Here is a 21,398-nt window from a genome sequence, read left to right as displayed (position 1 = left end):
AAATAGTATGGTGTGTGTTCTGATAGCAAAAGGTTTCCAGTTTGAGTCCCTACGGGGCAGGACATGGTTCATTACACCTTCATATTCAACACTTACTTTTCAAGAAAACATTCACCAGTTGATGATCCTTAGATTTGTTTACTTTGATAAATGATAAAAGACAAAAAAAAACAAACAAATATTTTATTGTAAATTCATGACAAGATGTTGATATACAAGATGATACAGGTCAATATTTACACATACAATAAATATAAAGCATTTAGTGAATTTGTTCACTTCAAAATATTCAACACTTAGTAATTCTAAATACAATTGCAATAACCTTTCGGAAATATTTATATAGTGTAGACAAACACACTTATCAAAATTGTCAAAATTCAATCATTTCTTCTTTTCTCAAGGAAATAATAACAACAATTTGGTCATGCTGGATATGAACAAACCTACTGTCATTAAGACACAAAAAGATGATTTTTAGTCTTAACGTCATTCATCAGAACTCACAAAGATAACATATAATGGTATCATACTTCAACACAGGGCTGTTTCTTGATGATCTGCCATACTGAATTTGGTTAAGTTTGATACAAATCTTTAATCGGTTTTCAACCAGCTTGTTAAGCATATCTTATTCTTTGTAAAATAAAAACATTTTCTTTTTTCAATGTAAAGATTTCATTCATGAACATCATCAAGATGGTGGTTTTTCATCAAGTTCTTTTTGAATTTCCTCACAAGTCTTTTGAGCACGTTTCCCTTTTCGTTTTGACAATGGTTCAGGAAGAACGGCATTTGGATCGAAGGGGTAAGTATCATCAAGGTGTGTATCTTTTGTTATCCGTAATCCTGAAGGAAAAGGTAAAGGTAATGTTAACTAATAAAATCCAACATAATATTACATAACCAGGAGCTGGTAATACTAACAGAAACAACAAGTCAACAATATATAGATAAGGGAAACCTGCATACCTGAAGAAAACCCACATGATCAGGCAGGTTACGGACCCATACCCGGACGCCTTGATGAAAGGCAAGAGTATAAGTACAGCACCTCCCAACCAATCAAAAAGAGGAGCTATCAGAACAATGTTTGAATAAGGAACAATGTAGTATTTTTCAGAAAATCATTAAAATGTGGCAAAATTGTATCGGCAACGCATCTACTCACTGTATCTGTTCTCTCCTACTAGTCTGGCTTGTATGACAGTTTTCCTGAGTATCAAATCAGCATCCTCAGCAACTTTTATCAGCTTTAACAAATAAATTCAAATTTGATCATCAAAAGGAGTTTTACAAGTAGAACTTTGATATCACACAATATCTTAGTTAATCAAACTTTTAAAACAAAACCATGTAGCCTCCTTTAAATACAGCTGTATTGTGGATAAAGTGTTGAATGAATTTTTGTGTTAAAAGTTCATTTCAATGCAGGAACAAATAACACTGTTAACTACAAATCTCTCTGAGATGACAGTCTTATTCATAAATACGAAATGAGTAAATTTAATATGCAACCAACAGGGACAGCACACGCATAAATAATTTATATCATGACATTACCTCTTCGATCTTTTCTGGATCTGTTTCATTTTTTCCCTTTCTGAATTCATCATTGATCCTCTTTCTGGTCTCTGAAACATAAGATTATTGATAAAATCTTCAGTCCACACATTTATAAACTATGTATAGAATTTAACACAAGTTCCAATACTACAAATATATTATCTAATATTTATATAACTTTCAGATCCATCAATTTACCTTTGAATCATATGCAAGAGGTTGGAATTTCTCGACAGGAAATATTCTGTTTGTACTCTGCATGATCAGTAATTTATCTCACTTTGCGAATCAGTTAAAAAAAACTTGTAGATTATCAAAGTAAATATTTATGTTAAGGTATTTGTTCAATATTTAACATGTGAAATATTCTATATAAACTGTATACCTAAAACATTTGCTCAAGGTTGTTTTCATCTTTGACTTGAACTTTTCATTTTTTCAGTTTCAAATTCCCTTGAAATATAATCCCTTTTTATTTTTGTCCCATTTGTTAAAGGATAAAACAGGTGAAATTTAAACTGTGGTGCACGATTTTCCCAGATCCAAGATACAGTACATGCATTTACAATTGTTGATACCTTTTATTGCAAAATCATCATCTTGGAAGACAGCATACTTTGTTTTATGTAGTTTTCGAAAGCACTGCAAAACCTGAAATGATACCAGTATATAAAACAAATGCATTAATTTTTTTAATCCCAGTACATGATGTATTAGCCACAATATTATGCTTGGTTACAGAGAACTTTTAACATAGCTCAACTGGTCAAGCAATCTAGGTCCAACATAGGAGTTTTGATTGACATGGCTAGAAAGAACTTTTCAGCTTCAATGGTTCAGCAATAGTCCATAGTAAGCCAAAGTTCCAAGGTTTGATACTGATCTATAGTATTGTGCAGGAATTGATATAAATACTTACCTGTGTGATGATAAAACAGGAATTGATATAAATACTTACCTGTGTGATGATAAAACAGGAATTGAAGTAAAGAACTACCTGGTAAATGTCCCAAAATTATTGGCAGTTAATCTTGTTGCCTTTTCTGTTACATAAATATGGTAAAAAGACATTTCATCACCAAATCTTCAGACTAGACAAGTAGTATGAAAAAAAAAATGAACATCAAAAATGATTTCTGATTTCTGTCAGCCAAAATTGTTATCTGGTAATCTGGTATACAAAGTAAGGGAGCATGCAAAAAGCTTTTGATTTCTCATAAAACTTAAAAATCAGATGTAAGCTGAGAAATATATCTATTACTGCTTGCATTTACCAATAGTTGTTTCTAATCTGAAATAGATTTAAAAAACAAGGAGTGAGGAAAACCTAATGATCCATTTGGTATTCATGAAATATAGGCTCCTTATCAAACATTGAAATTTAGGGTGTCCCATCCTGTAGATCCTTCTGAACAAGTTAAAACCAAATTGATATTACATATAAAATTTGAATAGATTAACCTGGTTTTCTTTGATCAATGTGAATAAAATTCTCAAGCTATCTAAGCTTAAAATGGCTACTTTGCAGCAGACCTATTTTTTTGTTATTTGTGTTTATATGATTAAGCCAGGGTGATTAGGGAAGAAAGTGCACTCAAATTTTACTTTTTTGTGATAATATTAATTTAAAATGAGAAATCACAACCGATTACAAGTACAGCTTGATCAACAATCATACTCTATACTTTTCTGCTGTACAGTTTCAGGTTGACATAAAAAAATTAGTTGTGTGGTAGAGTGTCCGGCTAGAGACTAAAGGGTCACTAGTTCAAACCCTGTCGGGTGCATGTTTTTTTTCATTACGCATTCCTGTTATCAATTTGGTGTTGATAACCACTTTCAATGTAGAAGTCTCTATTATTGAGCCATTCTATCATCTGTATTTATATCTGATGTGCACGGACTCCTGACCGATATAAAAAGTCAACGGAACATCAGAATAATTTTGACTACAAGGCCTAGGGTAGAAGCTGGAAGACTGAGATGCTCTTGGAGATATTGAACCAGAATTGTTGTCTTCGGAATAAAAGACTTTGTGAAGAAGGTAGAAGTGAGGAGTTGGAAAGTACTGGTCTCCTTACTACTACTAGCGTTGGTTAAAAGGAATTTGCCCTTTAATCGAGAGGTAGATTGTCTGGCTAAAGACAGAGAGGCCTTCCGGGTGCAGGGTATTTTTCATCACTACTTCCTAATACAAATACAACAGTACAGTATCAGCACGTGTACCAACCTCGTCGGTCAATACTATCATGACATGATAACCTCTGCATCTGTGTTGTTCATGGTCATTTATGAAACTTATTTTCTGACCTTGGTCTGTACGCTGGAAAAAAAAATAGGTCTGATATGCACTTCATAACGTAAGCGAGAAGGTACCATACTTGATACTAAGCAAAAATGTCACAGTATTATCTGGACATGTATATATGACAACAAATCTTACCCTGTATCTGGTTGCAACAGACATCGCCGCACGTGTTTCGGTTGGTAGTTTAGAAAGACAGGTGTACTTCCGGATTCAGAGGCATGCGCAAATAAGAAAATCCAAGGAAACAAACAATATGGCGGACGTGGGTTGAGAATTTGCTAAGTGTTATGCACTTTTTACGCATCAAAACTTTACAGGTAAAATGCCATGTACAAAACTCTGTTTCGCCGTTTCATATTTTCATTTTACATGATGTGTAATATAGTTTATTGAAAGTGTAGTATAAGTTTCCTGTCATCTTCTCCTGAACATAAAGGAGGATTGCGGTAAATTCGATTTTACGTGCACCTGACCTGTAAACAACTGGTAAACCGCACGTCCAGTTCACAGGATAATCAAGTATCGCAATGCTCCTAAATTGAATTTAAGATGCATTGTTGGTCATTCTCCTATATGAAATAAATTATCACTGCGTGGGAGGTTGGCAATAGAGGCCTTACCTTGGGCATGTGTTAAAATAATTATCTTAGACAGATGTGACGGGTTGTTTTGATTGTACTAGTGGTAATAGAGGGTTTTCCCGTTAGCTTTATTGATAGAGACCGGACTCCTTTACTGATAAGCTAGAGGTCGCATGGCCGATCTCATCCGGAGTGACATTACTTTTTTACTGTGATACAGGTAACTGATAAAATGTAGTCTGGTTTTTATTACGATCATAAATGGGCATTATATATATAGCGCTTCATTTTCTTTCTTTCTTTTATAAATTTCGTATAAATTGGAGAGCACTCTTCTGGAAATTACTAATATGTACACATAAGTAATAAAATGGCGATATATATGACATTAGAATTACAAAAATGTAGTTAGAATACCACTGGACAATCACAGAACAATATAATACAGTTGTTGCTATATGCATGATATCATTGTTGGACCTGGCCAGCTAACTATACTGGTGTAAAAGGATTATCATGTCGGAGACCTGAGTTCATTTTTTGTTAGGGTACTAGGCAGGAATGTGTATTTTCCTCTGTTCTTTTATGCTTTTGTCAAAGAACCTCATTTCACAAAATTTGCATATATCTAGAATCTAACAAAGCATTTGTGGTAAAAATCCAGTCTTGAAGCTTTCCCTAAATCCCAATGCAGTGGACCCTACCACAATTCCTTGTGTTCATTTAGTCAAAAAACATCCAAACTTGAGTTGTAAACAATGTTATCGGTAATTACAATATCCATGTGGGAACAAGACACAGAAAAGGTGGGAGGAGTATAAGGGAATTGGACCATGCAGCCAGTTGACTCCCAGTGGCTCATTGTACTGTATGTTTGGCATTTAAGAATTGCATTATTTAATGTCCAATACATGATTGCAAGAGATGACTTATGCGGGTAAAGCTGTCCCAAGATTGACCATCCTGGATACTCCAGGGGTTACAGTCAATTTCGCACTCTGATCCCCTGGGACATGTTTTGGCAAAATTTTTGAAGATTACAGAGAAGCGACATCTAACTTCAAAGCCATTACAATATAAGGTTATGTGACCTCAAGAAACTAGTCTTTTCATGTTGTTCACAGGGTGTTACACATGGAACCTTCAATTTCACCAAGACATGTTCCAGGGGTACAGAGAGTGAATGTGATCTTAACCCCTTGGTTATTGAGGATGAAGATACAAAAATCAATGGATTAAGAGGCTGCCATCCTAATATACTTTTAACATAACATTTCATTGGGATGGAACTATAAAATGACCCGTATAAGTGTAAATGTACTAAATGTGTTGACAGGACACTAAAAACATCAAGAAAATACCAATATGTGAACATAAATCAAAGTTAAGCGAAATCAAACTAGTAGCTCAATAAGCCAGAACATAAATCATGATTTTGGAAATTATATGTCAAAACATGTTAAGTTTATTTGTCAGCAATATGGTTCATTTATGCATAATTGATGTGTTATCTTGCCATGATTTCATCAGTAAATTTTCTTACATTCAATCATATCAACTAGACATTTTTTTTTTTTTTTTTTGCCTAAAATGTGTAAGAACACTTATCTTAAACCATCTCACGAAACTTTTTTCACCTGTTAAAACATGTCTCATTTTTAGTGAAATAGCTAACAGGACACCATGCCAATCACAAAAATTCCAATCTCCCACAAGTTTGGGATCATCTCCCATAGTCAGCGCCTGGAGCTTCAGGAAAGACTTCTCAAACAAACCTACCTCCAGAGTGTCCAGAGCCAGAAAGTTGTAGTACAGACAAGGTAAAGAGTTAGATTTGTAAAGATTTCAGTTGTCCAAATTTGATAAATTTTGTTAATATCACCCAAAAAGACTTTTCTTTATAGACTATGTTACCTGTTTATTACGTGAAATCAGACAGCCTTTACAATAATGTAAGTGAGAGAATTTGCTTCTATAACGGTAATGATAACTATGAAAAGAATTGAATAAATCATCACAATGAGCTAAACCTTTACTTGTAAATTCTTCTAATTTGTTTCTCATTTTCTCATTTATAGATTTTACCTGTCGACAATACGACAATTCCTAAAGCTAAAAATACATTTTTTCACAGATTTTTACTTAGGTACATCACACAGTTTTTAGGTGTATTATTGCATATTATAAATGAAGCATTTGTGATTGTGACTGATTTCTCACTGGAAAAAAGAAACCAACAATGTATTTTCACTAAAATTTATATCTTACTGTATGAGTTAGTACCATTCCCAATAAAAATTTTAACAAATATTCTAACAATATAGATTAAATATTTTATGCTTCTAGCTGAAAAGTAAGGTTGATATCTATATCTATCTTATTTCTAACAATTATGCTTGATAAATTGATTGAAAAAGCAATCATGTCACAATGACAGATGTTACCTTCAGAAATGCCCATTTGATATTATGTAATCTATTACAACTTTTATAAAATAACTTCTCTCTTATTCTAACAAGCCGAAATCCACTGGAAGTGACAGAAGAATTCATCAAACAATACAATGAGGTTAAAGGATTGGAAGAAAAACAACAATTAGAAACCACTGCACAGAAGATGCTAGAAAGGGCAAAGGTCAGTCATTTTATGTTAACGGTATAAAGGTCAGTCATTCTAACTTAAAAGTATGCCTTACCACAAATGAGAAAAAATATTCAGCTCTTGAATACACCCTGTCGTGGTACTGAGCCATATGTATATACTGTATCCACATGAAGATTTTGGTTAGCTATAATGATCCCTATTTCTACAGAGGAGAGCAGGACTACGAGATAAAGGAAATGGACAACATGTCAATCTGCCGATGGCATGGACAGAGTTAGCTCAGCTGGCACAGTGTAAAGGCAAGATTCAGGATGGTAAGTAGACATTTGATATGGATCCAATGGAAAATCATTACTGGTACTGATGTTTGTATCTGTTTGGTGTTTCGCACAATTACCCAAGGAGTAACAATATGACTTCTATAGACATCTTCATCCATTTATAGGCAATTCAAAACAAGATGAAGAGGAAATTGATCAAGTTCTATTGGTGATAGTGAATAATGAAATAAATGACTGGTAGATGAACAATGTTTGATTAAATACAATGCAGTATATAAATCTTGAATGTTTTCTTCATTTGATAAAACAGTATGATGAAATTTGCTTTAAATACTTAGTGTAATTAAATCCCATTATACATTTTTACCAACAGAGTGTTTGGATGTATTGATTATCTCCCTTGACCAGTCCCCACTTGAGAAGTATCACATCCCAGCTCTGTTTTTCCTGGCTGAGACCATGTTATACTGGCTGAGGACAGACTCTGTACACCAACCCTATCTCAGAACAGGAGAAATCAAACTGCTCAAGGTGAGTATCAAGTGAAGTAGACAATTCAGTCTCTGTGATAAATCCTACTTGTCTTAATCATTTTAATCATAACCTAATTTGGCACCAACAAAACAAAAGGGGATTCTAGATCTAGGACTCCATTTTCAACATCATTGGTAACCAATGGTTTTGATGCTCACACATGAGTGTCAGGACTGTGGGTTTCACAAACATGAGTTTGTTGGTAATGTTTCTGAAAATCAATCATTTTTGTGTTTAATCTCTCATTCCAATCTCATGTACTTTGTAATCAACTTAAAACCACATGGGATAGATAGTTTTCTTGCTGATTCCCACATTATGACAGTCTTTACTTTTAATTATCACTTATGTCAGGCTTTCTTAGGAAATACTTTGTGTAACTTTTCTATTAAATTTGGAAGTTGTTTATGTAAATGATATATGAAAGATGTACAAAACATAAATGTCAGGTTAAATTTGATTGAGATAAAGCAGATTTTAACACAGGTAATTGTATAGATAATGTGTGTAAGATAATTGTTAGAATTTGTTCTCTGCCATAACTTTCAAAATGAAACAATTGCAATATAACCCTTCCTTGTATCATAATTTGTATCACAGAGTCCCAAATTTAACTTGAAATATTTCATCTACACCCTAGTGAATCATATCTTTCTTTTAAATCTGTCTTCACATGGGTGTTACATAGCGTATGGACAGTAGCTATAGCAGTGTATTTCTTTACTTACAGATGGGTGAGCTGACCTTCACTAGGCTGTTTTACCATCACATGGCTGGACAACTTCAGGGACAGAATGAATTCAAAAGTCGACTGTTCACCTACCTTGATGGTCTGTAACTTGGTAATCTCTATGTATTACAGTTCATTTGTATTCTTGTTTGAATTTGGGACTGAGCTGGCTGAGCTTATAGAGGGCAGTACAATCCCTACTCTCTAATTACAGTTTGTGTTTCTCAGAAAGTGGAGATCACAGACAAACTTGTGCACTTATGAATGTGTCCTTTGATAAGACACATTTAGTCTGCCCCATTTGCTTTTAAAAGCATGTAACTTGCCTCCTGCATGCTGTCCAGTGAGAAAGTTATTACAAGAAGACCCTGTCTTGATACGAAATTTCATTGGTTGGTATTAATGTCAATTTGGTACCATTTTTAAGAGAAGGAAAAATATGTGAGATGTGCAATGTAAACTTGTAGTAGAACCAGAGATTGTGTCAAATGGTGTTCACTTTGTACCCAGCACTGCCCCTATGTCACTGATCTAGGATTCATTTCCCTGCTGTATACTACAATTTTTTAGGAAAATTTGTAAGATTATCTGGATACAAAGCTTCCACTGTTTCTATGTCTGAGTTTGCCATTATTGTATATTGTAGGTTTGGGAGAATGCCAGGAGGCTTACAACCCCTATCCTAATGCACTTCTGTGCTTAAGATTTATCATCACTGTGGGGAAGATCATCATGGCCGATGCACAGATGGAGCCAGGAGAGATCAAGGAGGGTGACATCTTTTCTAAACCTCGCACCCCTCTGAGTAGACCTAGTCGGGTATGCTATCATCTTTTTATTAAATGTCTTGATTAGCAGTGATCTACATATTTTAATTAGCCTTTTATAGGCCAAGGGAACCACAACATTAACTCTGACTCAAAGTAAGACATTAAGCTTGTTACAGAAAAATGGATTATTAGTATCTCTAATGAAAGACCAAAAGATGGTAGAATGCATTTTAACAAATATGAACTTGCAGTTGTAAAGGAAATTTAGTGTTTTCTCTATACAATAGAGTCTCTTCCCCATTCATTTTCCAATGAAATAGATTCTATCCTCTGGATTGGTTTTGTTTTATGGTGAAATCCATGACAGTTTATGAATGTTATGTATGGTTGACTTTCAATTTCTCCTTTGTTTGTTTAGTATAAACCAAATTTGACATGATCTGACTTTACCTCCCTTACAGCCTTTGAGTCGGGATGCATCATTTGTGGGTAATGAGAGTACCAAAGCTGACACGAGGGATAACACCAGCTTCTCTGCACACAGTGGAGCCATCAGTAGCAGTGTCCATGACCTCAGCCCCACACTCTGGCATGCTTTGGATGTGTGGCGTTGTACAAACCATTTAGGAGGAGGTCTAGGGGAGGCTCTCAGAGCCCTTGCTCACTGTGGCATGGGGCTTTCCAATGAAAACTGGTCAGTAATGCTGTAGTTATATTGTACATTAATATCAAAATATCATTCACTTTATACTTACTCATGTTGTATTTGCCACAAATATACCCCCTTTTTGGAAATATGCCCCTTCGCTACACTCTTCCAGGATTAGAGAGGCTTACTCAGAGTTTAGCCACAATGCAAGCAAATGATATGAAGTCACATGCACTTTACTTAAATCTTTATCATGTAAAATACCTGTTATTTGTATAATCACTTATCATAACCACTTTAACATGAACTCTTTGTATGAGAGTAATTCGTAATGTCCAATATGCACCAAAATCTAGACATGACTAACTTTAACTTGCTTTACTATTATTGAACTTTTGTAACAGTTATTTACACTACTAGTTTATAAAAGTCACTGTAATACAGCTATCATTGATCAGTAATGAATTTCTGTTTGATATTGGAAATAAGATGTGGAGTTTTTGATTTTTTTCTCTCAGGATAGACACTATGATTGCTCTGAAAATATTAGCTGAGGCAGCAAAGACAGACATAGCAGCCATGCAGACCCTACACAGTCTGGCTCGTGGTAGCAAACCAAAGATCCGAGGTGGTACACCTCCGGAAAGCTCCGGTACAGATGGATCAGGTGACTAATACATACTCTTTCATTTATATTAGAAAAAAAATTCACCAAGGTTATGTTCTGATATGTTTGTAATGGAGACTTACAGTTTAGGTATATCATTTATATTTTGAAATATTAGAGAACATCATATCTAACTATGCATAAAACACATTATCTATTAATAGAATAAAAATCATATAGTTTTTACAGCATAAAGTATGCTGACGTATTTTTGCCAAGTTTAACTGAAGCAGAGAAGAATTATAATGTTATATGAAAATGATTACATGTGGCAGCCACCTTCAGCTATACACAGCGCCAATTCATAATGTGTTATATACTTGAGTCAGTAAAATTTCATCTGCTTAATGTTTTAACCTATATGATTGCTGCTTGGAAATCATCGCTTTCATGATTACATTGACATTGTTTGATTATTTGTAATGGTTTGAGATACAATCATCAATACCCTTTTGTACAAATTCTGTTTTATTATGGGATTAATGTTGTGTGTGATGTTTTGTTGTTCAGCTGATGACAAAGATGGTATGAACATTAGCTCAACACCACACTTCCTGGCACTATTATACATCCCACTGTTGTACACCACACTTCCCGGCACTCCTGTACTTCCCACTTATGTACACCATACTTCCTGGCACTCCTGTACATCTTACTTATGTACACCACACTTCCTGGCACTCCTGTACATCTCTCTTATGTACACCACACTTCCTGGCACTCCTGTACATCTCACTTATGTACACCACACTTCCTGGCACTACCTTACATCTTACTTATGTACACCACACTTCCTGGCACTACCTTACATCTTACTTATGTACACCACACTTCCTGGGACTACCTTACATCTTACTTATGTACACCACACTTCCTGGCACTCCTGTACATCCCACTGTTGTACACCACACTTCTTGGCACTACCTTACATCTTACTTATGTACACCACACTTCCTGGCACTACCTTACATCCCACTATCGTACACCATATACTTCCTGGCACACCTGTACATCTCTCATATGTACACCACACTTCCTGGCACTGTCTTACATCCTTCTGTTGTACACCATACTTCCTGGCACACCTGTACATCTCTCTTATGTACACCATACTTCTTGGCACTACCTTACATCTCACTTATGTACACCACACTTCCTGGCACTCCTGTACATCCCACTGTTGTACACCACACTTCTTGGCACTACCTTACATCTCACTTATGTACACCATACTTCCTGGCACACCTGTACATCCCTGTTATGTACACCACACTTCCTGGCACTCATGTACATCTCACTGTTGTACACCACACTTCCTGGCACTCCTGTACATCTCACTGTTGTACACCACACTTCCTGGCACTCCTGGACATCCTACTGTTGTACACCATACTTCCTGGCACACCTGTACATCCCTGTTATGTACACCACACTTCCTGGCACTCCTGTACATCCCACTGTTGTACACCACATTGTTTTATACACCATTCTATGTTTGGGAGATATGAGAAGAAAAGATGGATATTACATCTTCCTTGCCTGTGACACACTGTTGCACTTTTATACTTCTATAATAGTTTTTTTATATTTTCATATCAAAATTGGATTTCGATATTAATGGTAGAGAATAAAAATGAACATCCAGTTCTATCTATTTGAAGTTCTGATTTAGCATTCTAAGTTCCAGTAAAACTGTATATTAGCATTTTTATGCCATACTATTATTTCGCACGTTTTATTATTTGATAAGCTTGTTACTTAAATGTTTAATATAATTCAGTGTTATAATTGGTGTATCTGACAAACAAGTTATTACAGTAATCTGATTCACATTTAAAATTCAATACTGAATTAGCAATAATAATACTTGTAATATATATAAAATTAATGAAAACAAATATATGAAATTGATATATGTGACAAGGACCTTCTATCAAATATCTCTCAAACAGAGAATGAAATCCTTCCCAGCATGTCTGTATTATTTTTCCTAGTGTTTTAATGTCTGTCATTTTCTTAGTTAATATCATTTTGCACATACTTATTATACAATCCTTCACATTTAGTTGAATGTCATTAGAACAGTGTGTGTATTTTACAGATAGATTGGTTGTGTATTTCTTAAACTACATGTTATTATATAAATCAGTAATTATGTTGATATCTACCAGGGATGTATAAAGATTATTATCAGTTTTAATGAGATCCTCTACATCTCTGTATTTAGCTTCATGGGAACCCAACAAAGGTATACATCAAATCATGCTACCATACTTCAATATATATGTATATATTCTGGGAAAGAATACTAACATTTTTTTGACAGTAGTAGGACCCATTGATTCACTACCTATATAGAAGCAGCAACATTGGCTGTTCTTCTGATATATTAACATTTGTTCAGAGTACAAATAGGATCTTACATTTAAAGTTTCAAACAAGTCTGACAGATAATTCATTTTAGCAAAAACATGATAAGCTAAAATGTAAAGTAAATAACTGTGATGGGATTCATGAACTCAAATAGGAACAAATAAATAAATTTATTTATCACATGATCAAAATCTTTATTGTGAAAAAGGCTGAAACATGTTTTTATGTCTATGTCACTCCTGAATTCATCCTGGATTTATATTATCTATTATTTCCATTGTTACATCATAGTTTATAAGTTAGACATGAGTGGTTTCACTTTACTAGTATTATGTACTAGATCAGAGATAATATATATATATCATAAAATAATTAGGAAAAATATGATATATGGGTATAACAATAATCATGATTAGTCATATGATAACTGTTGATTAGTTCTAGAATTACAGACTTTAATCAGGTGTTTTCATCCTACTTTCTATGGTGTTAAATATACTCACCAGATTTGAGTGTAGCTAACCATATAGAAAATTATATGTTGTTATTAAAATAATTTATGACTAACATGGAATATTGGTTTACATTTTACAAAGTCACTTTGAGTGTGTAACTGAAATATATTTATACTGATCTAAAGAAACATATGTGTATTTGTAAATCTGTACAATGAAAAATAAGTTAAATTCATATATAACAATCAATGATTTTGATGTAATATTATCATTCTGGCAATTCCAATGCATTTTGTTTGAAGTGAAACTTAATATATGGTATATCAGTGTTGATATCATTATCATCCCTATACAGATAAAAGCAAATTGACATGGCTTTTCCTAGTTTACCCTGACTCTTGCTATCAGCTGTTTTATATACTTAACTTTTGACTTTGTTTTTATCCACAGATATATACAGTGTTTCTAGTGATGGTGATGAATCTCACCGTGGGGATGAGAGCTACCTCAGTTCTAAACCAACTCTCAGTGACATCTATGAGCGAAGTGATGAGGACCGGGACTCAAGATTGACCAATAAACTTACTCCCGACCAAAGAGAAGCCAAACTAAGCAGAGAAAACCTTGAGAAATTTGATAATAAACTTAAATCTGCCTTGAAGGAAAACACATCTACGTCACCAGTGAAGGGTCCACAGAGAGAGGTGTCTTTTGCTGACAGTAATGGTAAAGGCAAGAAGAAGGAGAAGAAGTATTCAAGAGAATCAGATCATGTGATAGACCCACACACTAGACAGTCAAAACAGAGTGATCAGACAGGGTTCAGAGTGGAGCTAGGATCGGACGCTAGTGGGCGAGACTCACAGGCTAGCTCTGTCCCAACCTACACGAACCTACCAGTAAGTTAATAGTCCCAGTTCTAACATCTACAGACCTACCAGTAAGTTAATAGTCCCAGTTCTTACCTCTACAAACCTACCAGTAAGTTTACAGTCCCTACATAAAAAGACCTACCAGTAGGTTGATAGTCCTTACATGCACGTACTACCGGTAAGTGAACAGAGTCTGAAATATGAATTTGTGTTAGACACATTACATGACCTAGATACAGGAAATAGTAATCATCAGGTCAGTTTTTGTAAATCAAGACAAATTGTGTACAGACAAGCTCTGTGTATTAATTGGACATTAACATTTGAGTATTTGTAACTTAAAAACCCCTAGCCAATGCTTTTTCCTTTCTTCTTCAGATGTCGGACACCCCTGGTCTAAATGGTTGGCACTGGGAGGTGGCCATCACCTATACAGACATCCTAGCAGACATTTGTCTGTATGGAGCTAATGCTAACATTCAGAAAATGGCTCTTATTGGAAACAATAAGGATGTGACTAATCCAGTTAGATACCATGTCCACAATTTACCACTGAAAAGTAGTGGACTGTTAGATCTGGCTTTCTTCCATGCTACCAATGAAGTCAGGGATGGTGGTGAGATTTTGTTTTTTGTTTAAATGTTATTTAGAAGTATATAAATTATGCATTCTGTCTTAACCCCTGTTGTCATGTGATTTGACCAGTTTACAGAGCATTGTCTACTAAATAATGGTAATCATTGTCGGATTACCTGGATCAGACAAGTAATGTCGGGATTGAACAGTGTCTGGTATAGTCAGAGCTTAGCCAGATGTATAACTGAACAACTCTACACTGATTTCACGATCATATATTGATACTTTTGATTACTTCTTAGATATTTTGTACCTAGGCTTTTATTGTGCTATACTATCTTCAAAATTAACAATGATAAAGTTATGATAACCCAGACAGTCAATGTTGATTTCTCCTGTCTGTAAAGGGCATATGTGATATGATGATTTCTAGACAAAATCGTCAGTAATCACATCCATCTTGTTTATTCTAGTCTTCTCTTATTCTTCTGCTGTTGTCATTACTGACAGCATATGGAATAATGTACTCAATAATTTCTGCCCTGTGAAGTTGTCATTGCTTTGTAGTCATTTACAGTTATTTTGAATTACCAATGTGTTGGGTTGTCTATAAGATGGTGCCCAGTTTAAGGATTTTAGTCAGTATTTTACTCATACATGTACCTGCATAGAATTATAACCATTTTCATTTAAAAACAATTTGACAAAGGACATAGAGTTTTTGACATTTTTTTATTAAAATAGTGATTATAGTACAGAAAATAATTGAAACAGGTGTTTCAGTAACAGATCTGTAAGCACTAGTCTATGTATACATCACATGTAGGTATAAAACCTTAAGAAGTACACAGCAGGTCACTAATAATTTACAACTATAGATCAGCTAGACTGAATCAGCATTTGAATGTTAGTGCACTATATAATCATATCCTAAAGTCATTGTTACAACAAGTCACCATAACATGACTGACCATCAGTCTCCAACAACACAGAATAAGCTGGACTTGCGCTGTCACAGAGTCTCGGAGAACACAGAGTAGACAAGGGTCATATGATCGCCATCTGAATCACAGACCCCTAGAGAACACAGAGTAAGCAATGGTCAGTGTAGTGGTCAAGTCATCTTCCTCAGTCTGTTGGTGATCAGGTTGTGGGGGGAGTGGCAACATTGTACCATCTATAGCAAGGGTATCAATGATCAGTTTGGATAAAGTACGAATCTGGTTCCATTTGTCAACACGGTACTGATGGAAAGCATGTCTCACTCCCTCTATGACAGACTTCCTGTTGAGGAGGTGTAGTTGAAGGCCCTGCTGTCCCTCTGCATGGGCAGATAACACCTTCACTTCAAGATCACTGAGCTTGATATCTGAAAAATTGAAAAAAGAATGTGAAAAAGTGTAATCAACATTTGTTCAACACTTTGGGTCAGTATAGATGAAACAAATTGTCCTCGTTTGGATAAATGTGTACTTGTTTATGATCTGTGTTACAATACCTATCTTATGATATATTCTTTATTTGTCACTCGATTTACATATTGTACTAGTCACATGATACCTATATATACTGTTTACCTACCTATGAGTTGGATCTGTGTGAAAGCCTTATCGTGAGCAACCAGTAATGTCCTTAACTCCAGGGCTAGACAAGCAATGTCTTTATGGTCCATGGTCGCAAATTTGTCAGGTGCTTGAAAGGTTCTTGGTGAAGGTATTAGATCAATGTGATTAACTACAGGAAATTCTCCCAGTTTTATCAGGGTGGTATTTTAATTTGAGTAGCTTTGAGCAGCTCCAATCTCACTATATCTCATTTTCTGAGGACATCCACTGTTAGAAGATGGTCTAATTATTGAGTTGTTATTAGTATGTGAGGACAGACAAATGAAGCCACTATACTAATTATAAGTTAATCCTTTTATAAAAATACAGTGTTGTTACATTCTAGTTAGATCAAAGGGCCAGTGGTAGATCAGGTAGAGGTGTGATCATTGAAGCCTTACTTCCTCTTTGTCTAATCATTAATTACCTACCTGTGAATTTCACACCTTGCTTTTTGTTTAGGTAAAGGCTAATAAAACAAAAACACAAGTGTTCTGTTATTGAAAATATTCATTTTTATTCATTATGTTTTTAAAACAAATAAAATTCATTTTAATTTTAATCATTTTTCCTTTATATAAAAAAAACTGAAATTTATTGATATTTACAAAATTTGAAATTGTGTTGTTCATTTTTCATAAAAATAGAAAAAAACATCAATAGATTAGGTTGAGATAAACAATCAATTTTATTCAATATGAAATTAATAGATTATGCAACTATTTCTATGTAATTAAAACAGTTTTAAAGAAATATCTTTACCATATTACCATTTAGTTTGATGTTTATCTAAATTCTTCTTTGTAATTAACAAGAACAATAGAACAACAATTCATTGTGTAAAGTATCAATTAAACTATCTTTGTTATTTAACAAGGGATATGGAAAAGTTAAATAGTTTTATGATGTTATAACAAAAACAAAGAATCATCATATTCATTCTTTCCTGCAACATATAACCCATCCTAATGCCAAAATAGAAATACATGTGCCAAAGGACTTTAGATATTAGAAAGAATCTTATATGTCACTGCTGTTTTATATTTGTTTTTTAATGATTAAGTGAAAATAGTATAAAAATCTCCAAAAATATTACTTTCAAAACAGAAAAGAGTTATGTGGGCAATAAAAAATGAACATGAAGTAAATTATCATAAACCATTTTCCTTGAAGGGCCGAACGACTGGAGCTGGAGAATACGCTATGGAGCAATACAGTCTCTGGTGAAAATTGTGCGTTGTCTTGGTGCAGATAAGAATAAAGAAGGAATGAAAACTGCTGCATGGAACATCCTCCTGAAGGCCCACTCTCATGAGAAGGATGACCGAGTCTTAGAGGCACTCAAAGTTGGTCAGGTCAGTTGATCACATCATTATATGTACAAGTATGCTACACTGCAATGGCTCGTCTAAATCAAGTATGAAAAAAATTAATACAGAATTTAGTTACATAAAATCTAGACAGCATTTTTTTGAGATAACACTATTTTGCTGTCCCAGTTTTATTATGAAGGGGACCTTTGAAGCAAAAACTAGAAAAGAAAGAATATATATTTGAAATCAAGCTTGTAATATTCTCATATTTCTACAAAATTTGTGGAATACATGAAATTTTTAACTGATACTTTATATTCATTATAGGTTCATACTGATATAGAGCAAATGTTTGAGAAATTTGCATCACAAACCCAGCCGGTTATGATAGGATCCAAGATGGCTGCTGGGCTCTCCAATATTTACCTACCTCCACTGCCCCCTCCTGTAGATCACTTTGTGCCTAAGCCCAAGGCCTCATCCCCACCTTTCAAATTCAAACAGGACCTCTCCCCAAGAAAGACTGTTCCCAACAGGACATCTCTTAAGTAAGTTTTGTTGTCTAGGTATTGTGACTATCAGAATTCCTAAAAGAATGATCCTTCTGTCAATTTCTTACATTCTGAATCAAGCTCAGAAAACAGATAGAAATTGTTTAATTATTCATATGTAATTGGTGAGAAAAATTTTCATGATAGTGGATTTAATCTTACTGCTATAGGTGTTATTTGCAGTGAAGTTGGAAATGATCAATAGTTAAAGTCATTTATCATTAACCACTTTTAAGGCCCTTACAAGCAGTGTGCATCTGGGCCAAGTAGTTAATTAAGTTGATCAAACTTGTATCATGATCACTCCCTCTCTATAAGTAATTTTCCTCATTAGATTAAAAAAAAAATCTTTTTTTTTTTTAGCAAAACTCTGCTAAAATCATATTTTTATAATCACTGTAAATAATCTATGTTTTGTGTTACCAGAGAGGAGATCATGCTAGCTACTGCCCTGTATGAACCTCCCATAGACTTTAAAAAGAGGACCAGCTTTGATTTGAGAAGGATTGTAGAAGATCAGGTTAGCTTCATAATTATAAGTTTTACTCTTTGATCAAGTATCTATATCAAGACAGAAAAAGAAATGTTTACAAAAAGTATATACCCTATAATATTGGTCAGTGATGATTGGTCAGTTAATCCTATGGTTTAAAGTAAAGTTTGTACACACCTGAAAGACAGTGTAAACTTAACAAGCTTGGGCAATCATTTATACTATAATACTGTTAATATAAATAATATTAAACTGTAAATGTTCAAATTACTCAGTGCTATCTGTTTGTGGGAAAAGAAGATCACCATTTGGTCATCCAGTGTTGTGTTTACTATCTTGTAATGTTTCGTGACAGTGGCGGAAGGAGCTTCAGATGGAGATGGAGGAGGAGGAGCGACAGAGACAGCGAGATCTGGAGGCTAAGAACAAAGCAGAGGAAGAAAGGCAGCGATATATAGCACAGACACGTGCAAAGAAACTGGCAAACAACAAACCTAGTCCAGTATTAGTCAGCTCTCCAGACATGTAGACTGGACATGCATGCTCTGGACAGTGGACAGTTGCAGTATTATCAAATTAGATGTACAGGCCAGCCTCAGTTCTATAGCCACAACCAAACACTGCTTTATTATCTCGTTTAGATAGCCAGTCAGTTAATTAATGTGGGCAGTATGTCTTTGTGGATCCTTTTTATTGTATTTAGACAAGTGCTACTGAGGACACATCAGCAGGACACGTGTATGACTGTATAGCCAGAGATGTCCATCTTACATGCCTCTCCACGTGGTCAGTGTGTGATACTTATTAGGTCTAAGGATATCTATATGGACACAATAGGACTGTCTCTGCAGCTTGTGCTAGCTGTTAAGGAAATTCCTCCATTGGTATGTTGTCATATTCAGCCTGTGTCACTAGAGCCTTGCATGAAGTTTCCTGTCCCAGTATTGTGTCCACTGGTACCTCTTCTGGACTAGTTATCTATAACTTATCCCTCTACTGAATCAGACTGTTTCATAGATTTGCATTCATGTAGCCATTTTGAAAATAGACAGGTTTGGATACTACTGGTAACTTGCCTGGACTTGAGATATAATTCTATCACTTAACTTGTCGCTGATCCTGATACATAAACAGTTAATGACAATTCAAGTTTTGGTATTTGCAAATGAAAAGATTTATAACCTAACTGTGATACTTTATTTATTTTGTTATTTCATATCATAAACTCATTTCAGGTTTTAATTTATTATGTTAAGTGTCTTAACTATTATACGAAAGTGTATAAATTTATGCAAACAGAAGATACAGCTGTTATGAACATGTTCATGATATTGCCATAAAGTGATATAAAGACACATGATATCTTTAAAGTTTTATTTAAAGCAACAACTGCTATATATTTTTTTTTGCTTTAATCTATATCAATCATATTTTGCCAAAAGTGGTGTGTATTTAGAAATAAATTGTTCTCATATTCATATGATTTTTGTGTTGCACTGTGAAGCTGGAATCTTTTCTTTTCCATACAAAATACATACTTTAAGGATCAAAGGTATTTGATTCCTACAATCACCTTTACTATTTCTGAAGAGATTATGGTCTAATTATATGTACTGTATGTTAGTAAATCACAAGTGTTACAGAAAACCTGTTGCGAGACTACACTGAATACAATATTTTAGTTTATCATTGGTAAAAGTGAAAAATGTTTCACATACATGGAAAATATATTGGAACTTACCATTGATAAGTTTAGAAAATAAGCCCCAAAGGAGTGTGAGAACCAACATCCAGATTGCTCAGTTGTTGATCATGGCAGAAATTTTATATGGATACCTCTTGGTATTTACTAGCGTTCCACTGAGACAGGTAAACGTAAGAAATTAAAGAATGGACCATCAACATCCATAACCACAGTTGATGTGACATTACTTCATTTCATTAGTATCTTAGTTTGTTTGTTGTGTTAATTGTGAACAGTCACTGCCACTGATCACGGGGAGGTGTCTCCTTGTAGTATCTGACAGCTACCTTATTAAGCATGATGCAGAAAGCCCTCTGCTTCTTCTGCCTACTAATTGCCTCCTTTGTCATGTATAAGAGGCCCACAACATGCTCTGCGGTGCAATTGGGGTATAGTGACTTGCCAAAGGACACAATTACTGCAGCACAGGACATAGCGAACCAGTTTTAGATTTTGTAAGCATAACTGAATCTCTTACCGTATACTAGATTATTTTCATTCACCTAAATTACATGATTTTATATGACAATCTAATGTTCATATTTCATGCTATTTATCATTAATTCCCTGATAGATAACAGAACATTGTGGAGATTATTTCAGCTGTGATATGTAACTCTGGTCAGTTTACATGGTCACTGATGTCATGATCAATTGGTTTTTATCTAGATTGTGTGTCATCGGCGCTACATGTATATGTAAAACGCTGCACGATGTACAAACACTA

At 34.5% G+C, this 21,398-nt stretch overlaps 3 protein-coding genes across 5 annotated transcripts; 1 reads left to right on the top strand and 2 right to left on the bottom strand.

The window, feature by feature from the left end:
• Window positions 1-227: 227 nt before the first annotated feature.
• On the bottom strand, window positions 228-4,033 carry LOC132545624 (complex III assembly factor LYRM7-like). The gene is made up of 5 exons (XM_060209322.1): window positions 4,010-4,033; window positions 2,145-2,217; window positions 1,564-1,634; window positions 1,172-1,253; window positions 228-849 (listed from the first exon to the last, which is right to left on the bottom strand). The coding sequence occupies exons 1-5, from the start codon at window positions 4,031-4,033 to the stop codon at window positions 695-697; spliced, it is 405 nt and encodes a 134-aa protein (XP_060065305.1). The 3' UTR covers window positions 228-694.
• LOC132545623 (transmembrane protein 232-like) lies at window positions 3,717-20,367 on the top strand. Of its 3 annotated transcripts, none has more exons than XM_060209319.1 (16): window positions 3,717-3,734; window positions 6,118-6,275; window positions 6,975-7,089; window positions 7,268-7,373; window positions 7,714-7,871; window positions 8,605-8,704; window positions 9,251-9,423; window positions 9,836-10,068; window positions 10,542-10,690; window positions 11,201-11,215; window positions 13,969-14,417; window positions 14,769-15,006; window positions 17,744-17,925; window positions 18,211-18,431; window positions 18,861-18,954; window positions 19,283-20,367. In XM_060209319.1, the coding sequence occupies exons 2-16, from the start codon at window positions 6,139-6,141 to the stop codon at window positions 19,454-19,456; spliced, it is 2,544 nt and encodes an 847-aa protein (XP_060065302.1). In that variant the 5' UTR covers window positions 3,717-3,734; window positions 6,118-6,138; the 3' UTR covers window positions 19,457-20,367. The 3 variants fall into 3 exon arrangements, with proteins under 3 accessions (XP_060065302.1, XP_060065301.1, XP_060065303.1); XM_060209318.1 differs by lacking the exon at window positions 3,717-3,734 and adding an exon at window positions 4,119-4,191; XM_060209320.1 differs by lacking the exons at window positions 3,717-3,734; window positions 11,201-11,215 and adding an exon at window positions 4,119-4,191.
• Window positions 16,034-16,731, bottom strand: LOC132545470 (uncharacterized). The gene is made up of 2 exons (XM_060209151.1): window positions 16,548-16,731; window positions 16,034-16,335 (listed from the first exon to the last, which is right to left on the bottom strand). Exons 1-2 carry the CDS (start codon window positions 16,636-16,638, stop codon window positions 16,034-16,036), a joined length of 393 nt encoding a protein of 130 aa, XP_060065134.1. The 5' UTR covers window positions 16,639-16,731.
• Window positions 20,368-21,398: the final 1,031 nt, after the last annotated feature.

This window comes from Ylistrum balloti, unplaced genomic scaffold (genome assembly GCF_031769215.1).
Source record: "Ylistrum balloti isolate Yb309-2 unplaced genomic scaffold, AGI_CSIRO_Ybal_v1 Utg369850, whole genome shotgun sequence".
Taxonomy (NCBI): domain Eukaryota; kingdom Metazoa; phylum Mollusca; class Bivalvia; order Pectinida; family Pectinidae; genus Ylistrum; species Ylistrum balloti.
The sequence above is the reverse complement of the archived record's forward strand: the minus strand, read 5'-3'. Positions and strand labels throughout refer to the sequence as shown.

Bases quoted from the DNA above. Each gene is read 5' to 3' on its own strand.
- LOC132545624 (XM_060209322.1), bottom strand. From the start codon at position 4,033: ATGTCTGTTGCAACCAGATACAGG. The intron at 2,218-4,009 runs GTAAGATTTGTT...GTATCATTTCAG, and splicing joins CTGTTGCAACCAGATACAGG to GTTTTGCAGTGCTTTCGAAA. The intron at 1,635-2,144 runs GTATCAACAATT...CTTATGTTTCAG, and splicing joins TGATGATTTTGCAATAAAAG to AGACCAGAAAGAGGATCAAT.
- LOC132545623 (XM_060209319.1), top strand. From the start codon at position 6,139: ATGCCAATCACAAAAATTCCAATCTCCCACAAGTTTGGGATCATCTCC. The intron at 7,374-7,713 runs GTAAGTAGACAT...TTTTACCAACAG, and splicing joins TAAAGGCAAGATTCAGGATG to AGTGTTTGGATGTATTGATT. The intron at 17,926-18,210 runs GTCAGTTGATCA...TATTCATTATAG, and splicing joins AGGCACTCAAAGTTGGTCAG to GTTCATACTGATATAGAGCA.
- LOC132545470 (XM_060209151.1), bottom strand. From the start codon at position 16,638: ATGGACCATAAAGACATTGCTTGTCTAGCCCTGGAGTTAAGGACATTA. The intron at 16,336-16,547 runs GTAGGTAAACAG...TCAATTTTTCAG, and splicing joins CACACAGATCCAACTCATAG to ATATCAAGCTCAGTGATCTT.